We start from the raw sequence: 22,642 nt of genomic DNA on the forward strand, positions 1-22,642 counted from the left end.
ACTGGGAAGTATGATCATGCCAAGTGTCAATTTCGTACTAATGTCTTCATTGGAAAAAGCTAAAGATATGTTACATCCCCTCCCGAATGGTTTTTACTCCCTCTGTTCACTTATATAAGACGTTTTAGTAAATTCAGGCAGTGTACTAAACAGTTCAAACGCAGCTGTCTGAAACGCCTTATAAAAACGAACGGAGGGAGTACTATATTTCGTGGCCTCTCCCAAGTTGGCATGCCTTTGGCTCTTGTGCTTATAGGTTCATGTGATATATCAAAATTCTTTTTTCATCCTTAATAAGATATAAATGTCTTATAATTTGGATTTCAGCTACAAAAGAATTATTGAATCCTTACAATTCAAATGCATATTATATCAGACTTTCCACTACTCTAGCGTATATGCAAGGGATAATGTAATTACTATTTTCTGCCTTTTTATTTATAGCTGCATTGAAATGTATACATTACTGTATGATAATGGGCGGTCCTTTGATCCTAACTGTATCAAAAAAAAATTTATTAGCATATCTGTTGAAAATACCAGTTTTTCAATAATAAACTCTTATCACTGACTTTTGGTTTTCAATCGCGTTCCAAAAAGTTAAGTTCTTACATATGTCCAGACTATATTAATTATAATTAGTTGTCTGCTTGTATGTACTATTTTGTGTCTGGTTTTCATTTCTTATATGCATACAATGTAATATGAACTATCTGAATTTTATAGTGTGTTGCAACAATCTACAAATTTCAACCAATTATATAATTCTTTTCTGAAAATGAACGGACGCGGCAACGCGCGCCTACATGTTCTAGTGAACAGTAAAACATGGATGTCTCCATCCTATTGTAGAACCATCGCGTCCCATCCTTCCTGGGAAAGGAAAAACCCATAACTAATGCCTCCTGGGCCATGTTGCAGCCTGAGCAGAGGAGACATTAAGCCCAAGCGAGATGGTCTGGTTAGGTTAATGGGAGAGAGTAGAATACCACTTTAAATTTCTTCTATGTGTCACCATCAGTGCGATTGTGTACTACTCCTCTATAAAGAAATATAAGGGTACTTTTGTTATACTTAATTTCTGCATTTGTATAATGACATTTGTGATTTTGTAACTAAAACCACTCTGTAATTTAAGACAGCATTGCACGTATATACATACTAGTAATTATTAGGTTTTGTATGTACCTGTCACAGAAGGCATCGGGTCGATTATCTTGACGCTATCTGTTAGAGGATCAACAGACATATTACGGCTCACGTGTAGAAAGAAGCTGAATGATTGTGATGCAATTGTAAATCTTAATTGTATTGTGATACTGTGTAAGATTTGGGGGAGAAAGTAACTGAATCTTGCTTCAATAGTATATATGCCTGGGATTCTGTAAATGCTGAGCTACCTTGCAGCTTCCTGCTAAGTCAGTGTTATTAACTCAGCCTTCCAGATGAGAAGACCAGACCTCTTCGGCTATTAAAAAAAAGGGCAACCTGGTGCATGTAGCTCCCGCTTGCGCAGGGTCCAGGGAAGGGTCCGACACCACTTTGGGTCTATAGTACGCAGCTTTTTCCTACATTTCTGTAAGAGGCTGTTTCCAGGACTTGAACCCATGACCTCATGGTCACAAGGCAGCAGCTTTACCACTGCGCCAAGGCTCCCCTTCAGACCTCTTCGGCTATTCCCATCTAAAATTTCAAACGGTGCACCACAGTGAAATGTGTCAATTTTTGTTCATGGAACTTCTCATTTTTCACTCCCTTACAGCCATTTCGCAGAGATGAAGCTCTGGAGAAAACACAGTCTTCTGTAAAAAAAAAATACTGAAGAAAAATAAATCAAGAGTATAGCTTCATTGATACAATGGTGTCACTTGTGAGACACCAAACAACACAAGATGAGATAGCAAATCTGTAACGATCTGCATGGGCTCATCTGGATGCAATGTAGAGTATGAACAACCACCACTGGCATGAAGCCAGCTCTACCTAGCTAGCCAGCTAGCTCATCATCCTCTGGAACTCATGGAAGTCGAGGCCGCCGTCGCCGTCGACGTCGTAGGCCCGTATCATGGCCTCGCAGTCGGCGACGGACCGGTCGTCGCCGAGCTGGGCGAGCACCCGCCGCAGCCCCCTGGCCGTGATCCTCCCGGCGGGCTGGTCCACGGCGTTGAACACCTCAAACGCCCTCCTCAGGTCCTCCTCCTGGCTGCCCTCCCCCCTCTCCATCAGCGCCACGAATCCGGCGAAGTCGAGCAGGTACCCGCCTTCCGACGACGAGGACGGCACCGTCAGGTCGTCGCCCATGGACGCGAAGAAGGCGCTCAGCTCAGCGCCGGAGATCTTCCCGTCGTTGTCCCTATCGAAGTGCTGGAAGATCCTGCGCAGCTCCGACTTCCTGCTACTGCCGGTGCCGGACGACCTCCTGCTCGAGGACGACCGAGCGACGGCAGCACCGGGGCTCGCCACGTCAGACCGGCCACAGAACAGCGGCAAGCCGAACCTGAAGCTGCTCTTTCCCGTCAGGCGCTTGGCCGGCTTCGAGATGCTCACGTTGGCCATGAACTGAACCTTGCGTACGTCACAACTCACAAACACTAGAAGATCACTGAAGAAGTGCACTTGTCCAATGCTAAATTGCTAATGCAGCTGTGGAAGAAAGGTATGCCATGAGCCTCCTTTTATAGGTGCTCGGCTGGGAGCTTGGGATGCCAAAACCGGAGCAGATTTGCAGGAGCTGCCATCTTTGTGTGTGCGTTTGACCGGTCATGATGAGAAGTTCGTTGGCAACTGCCTCGCTTTCCTCAGATACTGTCAGCTACTCCCCATAGGGCAACGTGATCACATGGCTCGCGATCCGAGCGCCGCCGTCCAACCAACAACGATATCTCCGATCGAGACAGCGCCCTACTTCTTTAGTGCTTCTCCTCAGTTCAGCGACTGACAACTGAGACACCTTCCACTGAGAATTTTAACTCTTGGCAGTTTGCAGGCCTTCGGAAACTGTCAGGGAAAGCGCAAGTGATACAGTAGTATCTCTTCTTTCACGAGGTTGGGACGATGCAGATTTTGAATATTGGAAACTTATGGTTTCAGTGATAGTATCAACCGATCACAATGCTGATTCTTGATCTGGCTTTCTTCAAATGTCAAGTTTGGAAGGCAAAAAAAAAAAGGAAAAAAGAAGAAGAAGATGGATACTGAGATTTCAAAAGAGATCTCCTTACTGCAGCTTGGGGAGCAGGGAAATCTGAAATTCTAATGCGATGGTTCAACAACAATGCAACCGCTGAACCTCCATGTGCCTCTCATGGATGCCATCAACCGCTAGGAGTTAGGAATTGTGCAAGTCACATGTTTGTGTGGCACCACCACATGGCACTAGATGCTGCTGCTTATCATCAGTCAGTTGGTAGATAAATAACCCACCTGAAGCTCATCATTGGGTTCCCGCATCCACTAGAAGAATCTTCCTGCTAGTTTATGCGCATCGTTAGTTTGACCAGAATGAAGATTGTCAGGTACCAACTTGGCATTCAAAACACAATGTGTTGATACCCCCAAGTTCATCGCACCGACCACAAATATAAGGATAGAAGGTTCATCACAACCAAGCATGTACTATAATTTTTCCAATGAGTCTGTATGACTCCAGAAGTTAAAGCATGTTACAGAAAAATTCAGTAGCTCTTTTTCCGGAAAACAGAGAAACTCCACATCGGTTAATGTAAGCGAAGTAATCTTCATTGTTGCAAAGTACCAATCTATAAAAAATTGAAATAGAGAACTAGTCTTAGAGGGAAGAACAACATGTTACATATTACACTCATGCAACATTAATCCTATTGCTAGACCTTCATTCAAACCGGTTGAACCTAACTCACCGGTTGAACATAACCCGAACTACCACCATCCAAGTGGCACACAGAGAGACCAAAGAATCACATGTCTCCACACATTGTAGCGAGTAAACCTATACAAATTTGGAACTATTTTTTTTAGAAAATTATCATTACAATAGGGACGTATATATAAAGCACACACGCCTACCTGGATTTGAACCTTAAGCTGTCTATTTGCCCCCTATAACCGATTCTTAAACACATTTGAGAAAAATATCAGCGAGGGCAGGAGCCACGAACACAGTCTGACTCAAAAGCATGCGAAAGGACAGGAGAGAAACAAATATTGAATTGTTTCCTCCATATTGCAATAGCAACACTTCTGAATGAAGGAAGTAATAGTTCGGCTTTCGTTGGTTTGACCGAGGAAAAATAAGAAGCATTGTGCATCCAACGAAACATTTCTACATCTAGCTACCTGTTAAGTTGACTACATTAACCACTGAACCAAATTAACCATGAAGGCCATTCTCACTAGTTAGTGTTTGTCAAAGCTAACATTCACCGAAACCCCCGTTATAGCATCTGCTAGTTAACATTCAACATGTTTTCTCTAAACAATGTTGGATAGTGCTCACTAAGTGGACAATCAACCAGCCATGAGTTTCTAAAAACGTGTGTTAGTGCCATTCATACGGTAGAAGAAATCATATTTGATCCACTTTAGTCGGAATCATAGGGCTTCAAAACAAGTTGTGATAATGTTTTAGAGCGGAAGTATTTGTTTCATAGTAGCTCTTGCCACACCATGTTCTCATCTAATAACTTAAGCAACCATTTGTAACTTTGATATTCTCCACTGCTAGTACACTTTTTAATGACATCGAGGCCCATAGTTAGATTTTAATAATTAATGATGAGAAATCAAGGGACTAGTATGTGTGAAGTGTATGAACAAGATTGATTATCACAAGTGAAAAAGGAAAAGAAGGAAAACTTTAGGCTTCCGAGAAGTATATTGTGTGTTGGTGATATTATTGAGTCACAAAAGCCACACTATTTTAGAGGAGGTGTTCAAGGTGAACAATAAGTGATCATTGCTCTATCTTTTCTCGCTACAAAAAGGAAAAAAACAAATCATAAGTCGATTTTGAGCTGAAAACAACGGGACGCTAGACTATGTGGGGTGTGAACCCTAGTGTGATGGATATGAATAAGGGCGCTAGGGCGTTTGTTGATGGTAAGGGTACCTACTCAGACGAGTTTCTACGGATTCCCAAGTCATGCACCCGATAGACACTCGTAGAGGATAAGCACATGTGAACTATGTCGGGGATTTGGCAATTATGGGAGAACATTCCCCATAGTAGTGGATCACCTAATTGTATCATATTCCATGAAGATAGCTACCGAACAATTGGCTCCTGCCTGCCTATACAAGGGACATGATAGGCCCTCCCAAAGGATAAAGACACATGGAAAGCATTATGTGCATAATCTAGTGCTTTGGATGAGTTCAACACTACTATAATCCCTTCATTGATCAATAAAGATATATAGGCAAGATGTAGTGCTATTACCCATTTGGGGCATGAACCTGGTAAAATCACCATGCCACCTTCATCGTTGGTGAGTTCCCTTTGGGCATCACCCATCCCTCTACTTCCTTCCACAACTAAACATAGATAGTAAGATCGACGGTGCATTAATCGTCGATATTTAGAGCATTGTTTGGACCTATGTTTAGGGTTGGTTGCTCTGTGAGGTGGGCTACCTGAGTAGTAAATCTCGGAGTGTCCAAACCAAACCTATGTCTGGGAGTATCTGGCCTCGCTCGATTCCCTTGCCGAACTATCGGGGCTAATGCCAAGAATGTTCACAGTCGGACTATTCGGGGCTTATGCCCCGTACTATCCGGATGTTGTTTTCCCCTATTGAAGTTGGTTTGACCAAGTTGTTGACCTACTAGAACATAGTACCCCCAAACAATCTGTGATTGATGGCTCAGATTCTCCATGGATGTTGGCTCAACTGCTCGTGGTTGCTCACTCGGAGATCATAGGTGTATTAAAATCATGTAATTCTTATCTTGGATATAAATTTATACATAATGTTGTGTCCCCCTTTGCACCCAACTCTTTGTCTAAATTTGCATCCTTTGAGTACTCCCGGCCACCTCCAACCAATTTGAGCCAACCCTAAGTGGAAATAGCTCTTGTTCTCTGAAGTTAGACGAATGGTCGCCAAATGTGTGGGAGCGATGTACCCGGCTGACTTGCATATCCAACATCTTCTAGGTAGAACTTATCATCAAGGATATTGATCCCATTAGGTCGAGCCATGTTTTCAGCAAGAATGTTTGCATCACGGGTTGATCCTTCCCAACCAGCTAACATATATGTGAACTTGAGATCGAAATCAACATCAAGAAGCATATTCTGGCTAGTGTTGTGCTTGGTATCCCCATATGTTGTAGCTTGTGACCTTGCACTCTAGCATCAATTGTGCCAATACAATCCTATGATGGCATGAACAAACATGTATGGTTTAGAACAATACAATCATGTCATGGCATGAACTAACAGTTAGTACTGCTCCCCTTGAAATATCGATACCATTTGCAGCTCGTTCATATCTTCAACGAGTTAGACCAACATGTGATTTAATTATCTTTCCTCTCAGCTCTCTAATCGCAGAGAAGACCTACTTGAAATACAAGGATACCTGAATGTGTTATCACTCTGAACCTTTGGTTATGACCTACAACATGAAGGAACATTGCTACACTTGCAGTTTCACAAAGGTGTGGATGCTATCTTTTAACAACAACTTTTCCCTAAATGCCTTCACCAGTTGGGCAAAGGGAGCCCTTCTCATTTCTAGCATGTCCAAACCTTTGCATCATTACGAATGTAGATGTAGTTCACACTCTCTATCCTCTCCCTTTCTCGGGGAAACATTGAAGCATATGTGACCACACTCCTGGAATTGCGACGAACCGTTCTCTTGTGGATTGTAGGATCGATACGTATGTCTAGAGGGGGGTGGGATGAATAGACAACTAAGAAAAAGGACTCTTTTCCCAAATTTTAGTTTCCTTGGCAATTTTAAGATTTTCGATGGTAATCTAAGTGAAGGAAATATGCCCTAGAGGCAATAATAAAGTTATTATTTATTTCCTTATATCATGATAAATGTTTATTATTCATGCTAGAATTGTATTAACCGGAAACATGATACATGTGTGAATACATAGACAAATAGAGTGTCACTAGTATGTCTCTACTTGACTAGCTCATTGATCAAAGATGATTATGTTTCCTAGCCATAGACAAAGAGTTGTCATTTGATTAACGGGATCACATCATTAGGAGAATGATGTGATTGACTTGACCCATTCTGTTAGCATAACACTTGATCGTTTAGTTTATTGCTATTGCTTTCTTCATGACTTATACATGTTCCTATGACTATGAGATTATGCAACTCCCATTTACCGGAGGAACACTTTGTGTGCTACCAAACGTCACAACGTAACTGGGTGATTATAAAGGTGCTCTACAGGTGTCTCCGAAGGTACTTGTTGGGTTGGCGTATTTTGAGATTAGGATTTGTCACTCCGATTGTCGGAGAGGTATCTCTGGGCCCACTCGGTAATGCACATCACTATAAGCCTTGCAAGCATTGCAACTAATGAGTTAGTTGCGGGATGGTGTATTACGAAACGAGTAAAGAGACTTGCCGGTAACGAGATTGAACTAGGTATTGAGATACCGACGATCGAATCTCGGGCAAGTAACATACCAATGACAAAGGGAACAACATATGTTGTTATGCAGTCTGACCGATAAAGATCTTCGTAGAATATGTAGGAGCCAATATGAGCATCCAGGTTCCACTATTGGTTATTGACCGGAGACGTGTCTCGGTCATGTCTACATAGTTCTCGAACCCGTAGGGTCCGCACGCTTAAAGTTTCGGTGACGATTGTATTATGAGTTTATGTGATTTGATGTACCTAAGGTAGTTCGGAGTCCCGGATGAGATCGGGGACATGACGAGGAGTCTCGAAATGGTCGAGACGTAAAGATCGATATATTGGACGACTATATTCGGACATCAGAAAGGTTCCGAGTGATTCGGGTAATTTCGGGGGTACCGGGGAGTTACGGGAATACGAGGAAAAGTAATGGGCCTCATGGGCCAAGTGGTGGAAGAGAGGAGGCAGGGCGCGTGACCCCCCTAGCCCAAACCGAATTGGACTAGGGGGCCGGCCCCCCTTTCCCCCTTCTCCACCTTCTCCTTCCTTCTCCTTCTCCTCCTTCCTTTCCTCCTCCTAGTAGGAGTAGAAAATGAAGGAAATATGCCCTAGAGGCAATAATAAAGTTATTATTTATTTCCTTATATCATGATAAATGTTTATTATTCATGCTAGAATTGTATTAACTGGAAATATAATACTTGTGTGAATACATAGACAAACTAAACATCACTAGTGTGCCTCTACTTGACTAGCTCGTTAATCAAAGATGGTTATATTTCCTAACCATAGACATGTGTTGTCATTTGATTAACGGGATCACATCATTAGGAGAATGATGTGATTGACATGACCCATTCCATTAGCTTAGCACCCGGTCGTTTAGTATGTTGCTATTGCTTTCTTCATGACTTATACATGTTCCTATGACTATGAGATTATGCAACTCCCGTTTGCCGGAGGAACACTTTGTGTGCTACCAAACGTCACAACGTAACTGGGTGATTATAGAGGAGTTCTACAGGTGTCTCCGAAGGTACATGTTGGGTTGGCGTATTTCGAGATTAGGATTTGTCAGTCCGATTGTCGGAGAGGTATCTCTAGGCCCTCTCGTTAATGCACATCACATAAGCTTTGCAAGCATTGCAACTAATGAGTTAGTTGCGAGATGATGTATTACGAAACGAGTAAAGAGACTTGCCGGTAACGAGATTGAACTAGGTATTGAGATACCGACGATCGAATCTCGGGCAAGTAACATACCGATGACAAAGGGAACAAAGTATGTTGTTATGCGGTCTGACCGGTAAAAGATCTTCGTAGAATATGCGGGAGCCAATATGAGCATCCAGGTTCCGCTATTGGTTATTGACCGGAGACATGTCTCGGTCATGTCTACATTGTTCTCGAACCCGTAGGGTCCGCACGCTTAACGTTACGATGACTGTTTTATTATGAGTTTATATATTTGATGTACCAAAGTTTGTTCGGAGTCCCAGATGTGATCATGGACATGACGAGGAGTCTCGAAATGATCGAGACATAAAGATTGATATATTGGACGGCTATATTCGGACACCGGAAGTGTTCCGGGTGATTTCGGAGAAAACCGGAGTGCCGGAGGGTTACTGGAACCCCCCCGAAGAAGTAATGGGCCTTATGGGCCCTAGTGGAGAGAGAGAGAGGGGCGGCCAGGGTGGGCCGTTCGCCCCCTCCCCCTCTGGTCCGAATTGGACTAGGAGAGGGGGGGCGGCGCCCCCCTTTCCTTCTCCCTCTCCCCTTCCTTTCCCCCTCCTAGTAGGAGTAGGAAAGAGGGGAGTCCTACTCCTACTAGGAGGAGGACTCCTCCTCCTTGGCGCGCCCTAGGGCCGGCCGGCCTCCCCCCTTGCTCCTTTATATACGGGGGCAGGGGGCACCTCTAGACACACAAGTTGATCTTCAAGATCGTTCTCTTAGCCGTGTGCGGTGCTCCCCTCCACCATAGTCCTCGATAATATTGTATTGGTGCTTAGGCGAAGCCCTGTGACAGTAGAACATCAAAATCGTCAACACGCCGTCGTGCTGACGGAACTCTTCCCCGATACTTTGCTGGATCGGAGTCCGGGGATCGTCATCGAGCTGAACGTGTGCTAGAACTCGGAGGTGCCGTAGTTTCGGTGCTTGATCGGTCGGGCCGTGAAGACGTACGACTACATCAACCGCGTTGTCATAACGCTTCCGCTGTCGGTCTACGAGGGTACGTAGATTACACTCTCCCATCTCGTTGCTATGCATCACCATGATCTTGCGTGTGCGTAGGAATTTTTTTGAAATTACTACATTCCCCAACAGTGGCATCTGAGCCTAGGTTTTATGTGTTGATGTTATATGCACAAGTAGAAGACAAGTGAGTTGTGGGCGATATAAGTCATATTGCTTACCAGCATGTCATACTTTGTTTCGGCGGTATTGTTGGATGAAGCGGCCCGGACCGACATTATGCGTACGCGAGACTGGTTCTATCGACATGCTTTGCACACAGGTGGCTGGCGGGTGTCAGTTTCTCCAACTTTAGTTGAACCGAGTGTGGCTACGCCCGGTCCTTGCGAAGGTTAAAACATCACCAACTTGACAAACTATCGTTGTGGTTTTGATGCGTAGGTAAGATTGGTTCTTGCTTAAGCCCGTAGCAGCCACGTAAAACTTGCAACAAACAAAGTAGAGGACATCTAACTTGTTTTTGCAGGGCATGTTGTGATGTGATATGGTCAAGACATGATGCTAAATTTTATTGTATGAGATGATCATGTTTTGTAACCGAGTTATCGGCAACTGGCAGGAGCCATATGGTTGTCGCTTTATTGTATGCAATGCAATTGCGCTGTAATGCTTTACTTTATCACTAAGCGGTAGCGATAGTCGTGGAAGCATAAGATTGGCGAGACGACAACGATGCTACGATGATGATCAAGGTGTCGCGCCGGTGACGATGGTGATCATGACGGTGCTTCGAAGATGGAGATCACAAGCACAAGATGATGATGGCCATATCATATCACTTATATTGATTGCATGTGATGTTTATATTTTATGCATCTTATCTTGCTTTGATTGACGGTAGCATTTTAAGATGATCTCTCGCTAATTATCAAGAAGTGTTCTCCCTGAGTATGCACCGTTGCCAAAGTTCTTCGTGCTGAGACACCACGTGATGATCGGGTGTGATAGACTCTACGTTCAAATACAACGGGTGCAAAACAGTTGCACACGCGGAATACTCAGGTTATACTTGACGAGCCAAGCATATACAGATATGGCCTCGGAACACGGAGACCGAAAGGTCGAGCGTGAATCATATAGTAGATATGATCAACATAGTGATGTTCACTAATGAAACTACTCCATCTCACGTGATGATCGGACATGGTTTAGTTGATTTGGATCACGTGATCACTTAGAGGATTAGAGGGATGTCTATCTAAGTGGGAGTTCTTTAGTAATATGATTAATTGAACTTAAATTTATCATGAACTTAGTACCTGATAGTATCTTGCTTGTTTATGTTTGATTGTAGATAGATGGCCCGTGCTATTGTTCCATTGAATTTTAATGCGTTCCTTGAGAAAGCAAAGTTGAAAGATGATGGTAGCAATTACACGGACTGGGTCCGTAACTTGAGGATTATCCTCATTGCTGCATAGAAGAATTATGTCCTGGAAGCACCGCTGGGTGCCAGGCCTGCTGCTGGAGCAACACCAGATGTTATGAACGTCTGGTAGAGCAAAGCTGATGACTACTCGATAGTTCAGTGTGCCATACATTACGGCTTAGAATCGGGACTTTAACGACGTTTTGAACGTCATGGATCATATGAGATGTTCCAGGAGTTGAAGTTAATATTTCAAGCAAATGCCCGGATTGAGAGATATGAAGTCTCCAATAAGTTTTATAGCTGCAAGATGGAGGAGAACAGTTCTGTCAGTGAGCATATACTCAAAATGTCTGGGTATAATAATCACTTGATTCAATTGGAGTTAATCTTCTAAATGATTGCATCATTTACAGAATTCTCCAATCACTTCCACCTAGCTACAAGAGCTTCGTGATGAACTATAATATGCAAGGGATGAATAAGACAATTCTCGAGCTCTTCGCAATGCTGAAAGTTGCGGAGGTAGAAATCAAGAAGGAGCATCAAGTTTTGATGGTCAACAAGACCACTAGTTTCAAGAAAAAGGGCAAAGGAAAGAAGAAGGGGAACTTCAAAAAGAACAACAAGCAAGTTGCTGCTCAGGAGAAGAAACCCAAATCTGGACCTAAGCCTGAAACTGAGTGCTTCTACTGCAAGCAGACTGGTCACTAGAAGCGGAACTGCCCCAAGTATTTGGCGGATAAGAAGGATGGCAAGGTGAACAAAGGTATATATGATATACATGTTATTGATGTGTACCTTACTAAATGCTCGCAGTAGCACCTGGGTATTTGATACTGGCTCTGTTGCTAATATTTGCAACTCGAAACAGGGACTACGGATTAAGCGAAGATTGGCTAAGGACAAGGTGATGATGCGCGTGGGAAATGGTTCCAAAGTCGATGTGATCGCGGTCGGCATGCTACCTCTACATCTACCTTCGGGATTAGTATTAGACCTAAATAATTGTTATTTGGTGCCAGCGTTGAGCATGAACATTATATCTGGATCTTGTTTGATGCGAGACGGTTATTCATTTAAATCAGAGAATAATGGTTGTTCTATTTACATGAGTAATATCTTTTATGGTCATGCACCCTTGAAGAGTGGTCTATTCTTATTAAATCTCGATAGTAGTGACACACATATTCATAATGTTGAAGCCAAAAGATGCAGAGTTGATAATGATAAGTGCAACTTATTTGTGGCACTGCCGTTTAGGTCATATCGATGTAAAGCGCATGAAGAAACTCCATACTGATGGACTTTTGGAACCACTTGATTATGAATCACTTGGTACTTGCGAACCGTGCCTTATGGGCAAGATGGCCAAAACACCGTTCCCCGGTACTATGGAGAGAGCAACAGATTTGTTGGAAATCATACATACAGATGTATGTGGTCCGATGAATGTTGAGGCTCATGGCGGATATCGTTATTTTCTCACCTTCACAGATGACTTAAGCAGATATGGGTATATCTATTTAATGAAACATAAGTCTGAAACATTTGAAAAGTTCAAAGAATTTCAGAGTGAAGTTGAAAATCATCATAACAAGAAAATAAAATTCCTACGATCTGATCGTGGAGGAGAATATTTGAGTTACGAGTTTGGTGTACATTTGAAACAATGCGGAATAGTTTCACAACTCACGCCACCCGGAACACCACAACATAATGGTGTGTCCGAACATCGTAATCGTACTTTACTAAATATGGTGCGATCTATGATGTCTCTTACTGATTGACCGCTATCATTTTGGGGTTATGCTTTAGAGACGGCCGCATTCATGTTAAATAGGGCACCATCAAAATCCGTTGAGACGACACCTTATGAACTGTGGTTTGGCAAGAAACCAAAATTGTCGTTTCTAAAAGTTTGGGGTTGCGATGCTTATGTGAAAAAGCTTCAACCTGATAAGCTCGAACCCAAATCGGAGAAATGTGTCTTCATAGGATATCCAAAGGAAACTATTGGATACACCTTCTATCACAGATCCAAAGGCAAGACTTTTGTTGCTAAATTCGGAAACTTTCTAGAGAAGGAGTTTCTATCGAAAGAAGTGAGTGGGAGGAAAGTACAACTTGATGAGGTAGCTGTACTTGCTCCCTTATTGGAAATTAGTACATCAAAGAAACTGGTTTCTATGACACCTACACCAATTAGTGAGGAAGCTAATGATGATGATCATGAAACTTCAGAACAAGATACTACTGAACCTCGTAGATCAACCAGAATAAGATCCGCACCAGAGTGGTACGGTAATCCTGTTCTGGAAGTCATGCTACTAGATCATGATGAACCTACGAACTATGAAGAAGCGATGGTGAGCCCAGATTCCGCAAAATGGCTTGAAGCCATGAAATCTGAGATGGGATCCATGTATGACAACAAACTGTGGACTTTGGTTGACTTGTCCAATGATCGGCAAGCAATTTAGAATAAATGGATCTTCAAGAAGAAGACTGACACTGACGGTAATGTTACTATCTACAAAGCTCGACTTGTCGCAAAAGGTTTTCGACAAGTTCAAGGGATTGACTACGATGAGACCTTCTCACCCGTAGCGATGCTTAAGTCTGTCCGAATCATGTTAGCAATTGCCGCATTTTATGATTATGAAATTTGGAAGATGGATGTCAAAACTGCATTCCTGAATGGATTTCTGGAAGAAGAGTTGTATATGATGCAGCCGGAAGGTTTTGTCGATCCAAAGGGAGCTAACAAAGTGTGCAAGCTCCAGCGATCCATTTATGGACTGGTGCAAGCCTCTCGGAGTTGGAATAAACGCTTTGATAATGTGATCAAAGCATTTGGGTTTGTACAGACTTTTGGAGAAAACCTGTATTTACAAGAAAGTGAGTGGGAGCTCTCTAGCATTTTTGATATTATATGTGGATGACATATTACTAATCGGAAATGATATAGAATTTCTGGATAGCATAAAGGGATACTTGAATAAAAGTTTTTCAATGAAAGACCTCGGTGAAGCTGCTTACATATTGGGCATTAAGATCTATAGAGATAGATCAAGACGCTTAATTGGACTTTCACAAAGCACATACCTTGACAAAGTTTTTGAAGAAGATCAAAATGGATCAAGCAAAGAAAGGATTCTTGCCTGTGTTACAAGGTGTGAAATTGAGTAAGACTCAATGCTCGACCACTGTAGAAGATAGAGAGAAAATGAAAGATGTTCCCTATGCTTCAGCCATAGGCTCTATCATGTATGCAATGTTGTGTACCAGACCTGATGTGTGCCTTGCTATAAGTCTAGCAGGGAGGTGTCATACCTAGTGCATCGGGTCCAATGAAAATCTTTTGTGACAATACTGGTGCAATTGCCTTGGCAAAGGAATCTAGATTTCACAAGAGAACCAAGCACATCAAGAGACGCTTCAATTCCATCCAGGATCTAGTCCAGGTGGGAGACATAGAAATTTGCAAGATACTTGCGGATCTGAATGTTGCAAACCCGCTGACTAAGCCTCTTCCACGAGCAAAACATGATCAGCACCAAGGCTCCATGGGTGTTAGAATCATTACTGTGTAATCTAGATTATTGACTCTAGTGCAAGTGGGAGACTGAAGGAAATATGCCCTAGAGGCAATAATAAAATTATTATTTATTTCCTTATATCATGATAAATGTTTATTATTCATGCTAGAATTGTATTAACCGGAAACATGATACATGTGTGAATACATAGACAAACAGAGTGTCACTAGTATGCCTCTACTTGACTAGCTCATTGATCAAAGATGGTTATGTTTCCTAGCCATAGACAAAGAGTTGTCATTTGATTAACGGGATCACATCATTAGGAGAATAATGTGATTGACTTGACCCATTCCGTTAGCATAGCACTTGATCATTTAGTTTATTGCTATTGCTTTCTTCATGACTTATACGTGTTCCAATGACTATGAGATTATGCAACTCCTGTTTACCGGAGGAACACTTTGTGTGCTACCAAGCGTCACAACGTAACTGGGTGATTATAAAGGTGCTCTACAGGTGTCTCCGAAGGTACTTGTTGGGTTGGCGTATTTCGAGATTAGGATTTGTCACTCCGATTGTCGGAGAGATATCTCTGGGCCCACTCGGTAATGCACATCACTATAAGCCTTGCAAGCATTGCAACTAATGAGTTAGTTGCGGGATGATGTATTACGGAACGAGTAAAGAGACTTGCCGGTAACGAGATTGAACTAGGTATTGAGATACCGACGATCGAATCTCGGGCAAGTAACATACCGATGACAAAGGGAACAACGTATGTTGTTATGCGGTCTGACCGATAAAGATCTTCGTAGAATATGTAGGAGCCAATATGAGCATGCAGGTTCCACTATTGGTTATTGACCGGAGACGTGTCTCGGTCATATCTACATAGTTCTCGAACCCATAGGGTCCGCACGCTTAAAGTTTCGGTGACGATTGTATTATGAGTTTATGTGATTTGATGTATCGAAGGTAGTTCGGAGTCCCGGATGAGATCGGGGACATGACGAGGAGTCTTGAAATGGTCGAGACGTAAAGATCGATATATTGGACGACTATATTCAGACATCGGAAAGGTTCCGAGTGATTCGGGTATTTTTGGGGGTAACGGGGAGTTACGGGAATACGAGGAAGAAGTAATAGGCCTCATGGGCCAAGTGGTGGAAGAGAGGAGGCAGGGCGCGCGGCCCCCCTAGCCCAAACTGAATTGGACTAGGGGGGCGGCCCCCCTTTCCTCCTTCTCCTCCTTCTCCTTCCTTCTCCTTCTCCTCCTTCCTTTCCTCCTCCTAGTAGGAGTAGGAAAGGGGAGTCCTACTCCTACTAGGAGGAGGACTCCTCCTCCTGGCGCGCCCATAGAGGGTCGGCCGGTCTCCCCCCTTGCTCCTTTATATACAGGGGTAGGGGGCACCTCTAGACACACAAGTTGATCAGTTGATCTCTCCCAGCCGTGTGCGGTGCCCCCCTCCACCATATTCCACCTCGGTCATATCGTAGCGGTACTTAGGCGAAGCCCTGCGTCGGTAGCAACATCATCACCGTCACCACGCCGTCATGCTGACGAAACTCTCCCGTGAAGCTCTGCTGGATCGGAGTTCGCGGGACATCATCGAGCTGAACGTGTGCAGAACTCGGAGGTGTCGTACGTTTGGTACTTGGATCGGTCGGTTCACGGGACGTCATCGAGCTGAACGTGTGCAGAACTCGGAGGTGTCGTACGTTCGGTACTTGGATCGGTCGGATCGGGAGGACGTACGACTACTTCCTCTATGTTGTGTCAACGCTTCCGTTGCCGGTCTACGAGGGTACATAGACAACACTCTCCCCTCTCGTTGCTATGCATCACCATGATCTTGCGTGTGCGTAGGATTTTTTTGAAATTACTATGTTCCCCAACACTAAGAACACCCTACACATGCACGGCTGCAAGAGTATCGGCAGCGGAAAGCAAAGACATGCAAAGTGTAAGTATGTGGTGCAGTTGGAGATATACGAACCCGGGGTGGCTCGGTGAAGATTTTCCCCATGTTTCGGATAGTTGGCACTATCTTACATCCACGTTGATGGAGGCTTAGATCCACTAAGGATCTAAGATTAAAATGGGTATCGGTTGCAAATTCCATGAAGGACGCCCACCCATTGTCCATGAAGGAGAAACCAACCTATGCCCCACTTGGAACTGCCAAGGTATCTGGCAAAGGACAAGGTGACGATGCGCGTGGGAAATGGTTCCAAAGTCGATGTGATCGCGGTCGGCACGCTACCTCTACATCTACCTTCGGGGTTAGTTTTAGACCTAAATAATTGTTATTTTGTGCCAGCGTTGAGCATGAACATTATATATGGATCTTGTTTGATGCGAGACGGTTATTCATTTAAATCAGAGAATAATGGTTGTTCTATTTATATGAGTAATATCTTTTATGGTCATGCACCCTTGAAGAGTGGTCTATTTTTGATGAATCTCGATAGCAGTGATACACATATTCATAATGTTGAAACCAAAATATGCAGAGTTGATAATGATAGTGCAACTTATTTGTGGCACTGCCGTTTAGGTCATATCGGTGTAAAGCACATGAAGAAACTCCATACTGATGGACTTTTGGAAACACTTGATTATGAATCACTTGGTACTTGCGAACCGTGCCTCATGGGCAAGATGACCAAAACGTCGTTCTCCGGTACTATGGAGAGAGCAACGGATTTGTTGGAAATCATACATACAGATGTATGTGGTCCGATGAATATTGAGGCTCGTGGCGAATATCGTTATTTTCTCACCTTCACGGATGATTTAAGTAGATATGGGTATATCTACTTAATGAAACATAAGTCTGAAACATTTGAAAAGTTCAAAGAATTTCAGAGTGAAGTTGAAAATCATCGTAACAAGAAAATAAAGTTTTTACGATCTGATCGTGGAGGAGAATATTTGAGTTACGAGTTTGGTCTACATTTGAAACAATGCGGAATAGTTTCGCAACTCACGCCACCCGGAACACCACAGCGTAATGGTGTGTCCGAATGTCGTAATCATACTTTACTAGATATGGTACGATCTATGATGTCTCTTACAGATTTACCGCCTATCATTCTGGGGTTATGCTTTAGAGATGGCTGCATTCACGTTAAACAGGGCACCATCGAAATCCGTTGAGACGACGCCTTATGAAGTATGGTTTGGCAAGAAACCAAAGTTGTTGTTTCTGAAAGTTTGGGGCTGCGATGCTTATGTGAAAAAGCTTCAACCTGATAAGCTCGAACCCAAATAGGAGAAATGTGTCTTCATAGGATACCCAAAGGAAACTGTTGGGTACACCTTCTATCACAGATCCGAAGGCAAGACTTTCGTTGCTAAGAATGGATCCTTTCTAGAGAAGGAGTTTCTCTCGAAAGAAGTGAGTGGGAGGAAAGTAGAACTTGATGAGGTAACTGTACCTGCTCCCTTATTGGAAAGTAGTACATCACAAAAACCGATTTCTGTGACACCTACACCAATTAGTGAGGAAGCTAATGATAATGATCGTGAAACTTCAGATCAAGTTACTACCGAACCTCGTAGATCAACCAGAATAGGATCCGCGCCAGAGTGGTACGGTAATCCTGTTCTGGAAGTCATGCTACTAGATCATGATGAACCTACGAACTATGAAGAAGCGATGGTGAGCCCAGATTCCGCAAAATGGCTAGAAGCCATGAAATCTGAGATGGGATCCATGTATGAGAACAAAGTGTGGACTTTGGTTGACTTTCCCGTTGATCGGCAAGCAATTGATAATAAATGGATCTTCAAGAAGAAGACTGACGTTGCCGGTAATAATACTGTCTACAAAGCTCGACTTGTTGCAAAAGGTTTTCGACAAGTTCAAGGGATTGACTACGATGAGACCTTCTCACCCGTAGCGATGCTTAAGTCTGTCTGAATCATGTTAGCAATTGCCGCATTTTATGATTATGAAATTTGGCAAATGGATGTTAAAACTGCATTCCTGAATGGATTTCTGGAAGAAGAGTTGTATATGATGCAGCCAGAAGGTTTTATCGATCCAAAGGGAGCTAACAAAGTGTGCAAGCTCCAGCGATCCATTTATGGACTGGTGCAAGCCTCTCGGAGTTGGAATAAACGCTTTGATAGTGTGATCAAAGCATTTGGTTTTGTACAGACTTTTGGAGAAGCCTGTATTTACAAGAAAGTGAGTGGGAGCTATGTAGCATTTCTGATATTATATGTGGATGACATATTATTGATTGGAAATGATATAGAATTTCTGGATTGCATAAAGGGATATTTGAATAAGAGTTTTTCATTGAAAGACCTCGGTGAAGCTGCTTACATATTGGTCATTAAGATCTATAGAGATAGATCAAGACGCTTAATTGGACTTTCACAAAGCACATACCTTGACAAAGTTTTGAAGAAGTTCAAAATGGATTAGGCAAAGAAAGGATTCTTGCCTGTGTTACAAGGTGTGAAGTTGAGTAAGACTCAATGTCCGACCACCGCAGAAGATAGAGAGAAAATGAAAGATGTTCCCTATGCTTCAGCCATAGGCTCTATCATGTATGCAATGTTGTGTACCAGACCTGATGTGTGCCTTGCTATAAGTCTAGCAGGGAGGTACCAAAGTAATCCTGGAATGGATCACTAGACAGTAGTCACGAACATCCTGAAGTACCTTAAAAGGACTAAGGATATGTTTCTCATATATGGAGGTGACAAAGAGCTCATCGTAAATGGTTACATTGATGCAAGCTTTGACACTGATCCGGACGATTTTAAATTGCAAACCGGATACGTGTTTATATTGAACGGTGGAGCTGTCAGTTGGTGCAGTTCTAAACAAAGCGTCGTGGCGGGATCTACATGTGAAGCGGAGTACATAGCTGCTTCGGAAGCAGCAAATGAAGGAGTCTGGATGAAGGAGTTCATATCCGATCTAGGTGTCATACCTAGTGCATCGGGTCCAATGAAAATCTTTTGTGACAATAGTGGTGCAATTGCCTTGGCGAAGGAATCCAGATTTCACAAGAGAACCAAGCACATCAAGAGACGCTTCAATCCATTCGGGATCTAGTCCAAGTGGGAGACATAGAAATTTGCAAGATACATGCGGATCTGAATGTTGCAGACCCGCTGACTAAGCCTCTTCCATGAGCAAAACATGATCAGCACCAAGGCTCCATGGGTGTTAGAATCATTACTGTGTAATCTAGATTATTGACTCTAGTGCAAGTGGGAGACTGAAGGAAATATGCCCTAGAGGCAATAATAAAGTTATTATTTATTTCCTTATATCATGATAAATGTTTATTATTCATGCTAGAATTGTATTAACCGGAAACATGATACATGTGTGAATACATAGACAAACAGATTGTCACTAGTATGCCTCTACTTGACTAGCTCATTGATCAAAGATGGTTATGTTTCCTAGCCATAGACAAAGAGTTGTCATTTGATTAACGGGATCACATCATTAGGAGAATGATGTGATTGACTTGACCCATTCCGTTAGCATAGCACTTGATCGTTTAGTTTATTGCTATTGCTTTCTTCATGACTTATACATGTTCCTATGACTATGAGATTATGCAACTCCCGTTTACCGGAGGAACACTTTGTGTGCTACCAAACGTCACAACGTAACTGGGTGATTATAAAGGTGCTCTACAGGTGTCTCCGAAGGTACTTGTTGGGTTGGCGTATTTTGAGATTATGATTTGTCACTCCGATTGTTGGAGAGATATCTCTGGGCCCACTCGGTAATGCACATCACTATAAGCCTTGCAAGCATTGCAACTAATGAGTTAGTTGCGGGATGATGTATTACGGAACGAGTAAAGAGACTTGCCGGTAACGAGATTGAACTAGGTATTGAGATACCGACGATCGAATCTCGGGCAAGTAACATACCGATGACAAAGGGAACAACGTATGTTGTTATGCGGTCTGACCGATAAAGATCTTCGTAGAATATGTAGGAGCCAATATGAGCATCCAGGTTCCGCTATTGGTTATTGACCGGAGACGTGTCTCGGTCATATCTACATAGTTCTCGAACCCGTAGGGTCCGCACGCTTAAAGTTTCGGTGACGATTGTATTATGAGCTTATGTGATTTGATGTACCGAAGGTAGTTCGAGTCCCGGATGAGATCGGGGACATGACGAGGAGTCTTGAAATGGTCGAGACGTAAAGATCGATATATTGGACGACTATATTCGGACATCGGAAATGTTCCGAGTGATTCGGGTATTTTCGGGGGTACCGGGGAGTTACGGGAATACGAGGAAGAAGTAATGGGCCTCATGGGCCAAGTGGTGGAAGAGAGGAGGCAGGTCGCGCGGCCCCCCTAGCCCAAACTGAATTGGACTAGGGGGGCGGCCCCCCTTTCCTCCTTCTCCTCCTTCTCCTTCCTTCTCCTTCTCCTCCTTCCTTTCCTCCTCCTAGTAGGAGTAGGAAAGAGGAGTCCTACTCCTACTAGGAGGAGGACTCCTCCTAGCGCGCCCATAGAGGGCCGGCCGGCCTCCCCCCCTTTCTCCTTTATATACAGGGGCAGGGGGGCACCTCTAGACACACAAGTTGATCAGTTGATCTCTCCCAGCCGTGTGCGGTGCCCCCCTCCACCATATTCCACCTCGGTCATATCGTAGCGGTGCTTAGGCGAAGCCCTGCGTGGGTAGCAACATCATCACCGTCACCACGCCATCATGCTGACGGAACTCTCCCGTGAAGCTCTGCTGGATCGGAGTTCGCGGGACGTCATCGAGCTGAACGTGTGCAGAACTCGGAGGTGTCGTCGTTCGGTACTTGGATCGGTCGGATCGGGAGGATGTACGACTACTTCCTCTACGTTGTGTCAACGCTTCCGTTGCCGGTCTACGAGGGTACATAGACAACACTCTCCCCTCTCGTTGCTATGCATCACCATGATCTTGCGTGTGCGTAGGAAATTTTTTGAAATTACTAAGTTCCCCAACACTAAGCACACCCTACACATGCACGGCTGCAAGAGTATCGGCAGCGGAAAGCAAAGACATGCAAAGTGTAAGTATGTGGTGCAGTTGGAGATATACGAACCCGGGGTGGCTCGGTGAAGATTTTCCCCATGTTTCAGATAGTTGGCACTATCTTACATCCACGTTGATGGAGGCTTAGATCCACTAAGGATCTAAGATTAAAATGGGTATCGGTTGCAAATTCCATGAAGGACGCCCACCCATGCTCCCTAGGGTTTTCATCGACTATACCTAGATGAACTACTCAGTGGTTCCGACTAGAGGAGCTTAGCAGTTCCAAGGTGTGAAAGTTCGGTAGATATAGTGGAGAAATTTGAAGGCTTTTGAGGCATTGAGAGATAAACTCATCATAACATCTGCATCCTTTGTGATAGTATCGGCATACCTACAAACCTCAATGTGACTAGGATCACTAAAATTAAAATGGAGAATTCTTGGCTTAGCCAATACTTGTCTTCATGATAATTTGTGGGGGGGCATCTTTTATTTTCTTTGTTGCAGCCAAATGGAACTTTCCTGAGATAACCTAGATAAAGCATTAGTTTCTTGAGATATATTGACATCAATTACCAAAGTTGACCAAGGGTATTAGATGCACTTTCATGGACCAATAGAAGCCATGCTTGAATCGCAACTATGAGTTCTGCTAGCTGAATGATAAGCTTCATCAGTTCGTCCTAGTGACATCGATGTTGCAGTAAGTAATAGCGAAATCGACCCTACACCTTACCTAACAACCTAACAATGGTGGGATGGAAGATGGTTGTATGGTACTTACGCCATGGGAGACGACGAAAACCTGCCGGCACCAGAGATGGGGCAGACGAGACGGAGACGAAGGGGACGGGCAG

The 22,642-nt window shown here is 43.5% G+C and overlaps 1 protein-coding gene across 1 annotated transcript; it reads right to left on the minus strand.

The window, feature by feature from the left end:
• Positions 1 to 1,892: 1,892 nt before the first annotated feature.
• Positions 1,893 to 2,574, minus strand: LOC119298032 (probable calcium-binding protein CML41). Its single transcript, XM_037575577.1, has one exon. It carries the CDS (start codon positions 2,554 to 2,556, stop codon positions 1,996 to 1,998), a length of 561 nt encoding a protein of 186 aa, XP_037431474.1. The 5' UTR covers positions 2,557 to 2,574; the 3' UTR covers positions 1,893 to 1,995.
• Between the last annotated feature and the right edge of the window lie 20,068 nt (positions 2,575 to 22,642).

The sequence above is a fragment of the Triticum dicoccoides genome, chromosome 5A (assembly GCF_002162155.2).
Source record: "Triticum dicoccoides isolate Atlit2015 ecotype Zavitan chromosome 5A, WEW_v2.0, whole genome shotgun sequence".
NCBI classification, from domain to species: Eukaryota; Viridiplantae; Streptophyta; class Magnoliopsida; order Poales; family Poaceae; genus Triticum; species Triticum dicoccoides.

Excerpts from the sequence above, each read along its gene's own strand:
- LOC119298032 (XM_037575577.1), bottom strand. The coding sequence starts at position 2,556 with ATGGCCAACGTGAGCATCTCGAAGCCGGCCAAGCGCCTGACGGGAAAG.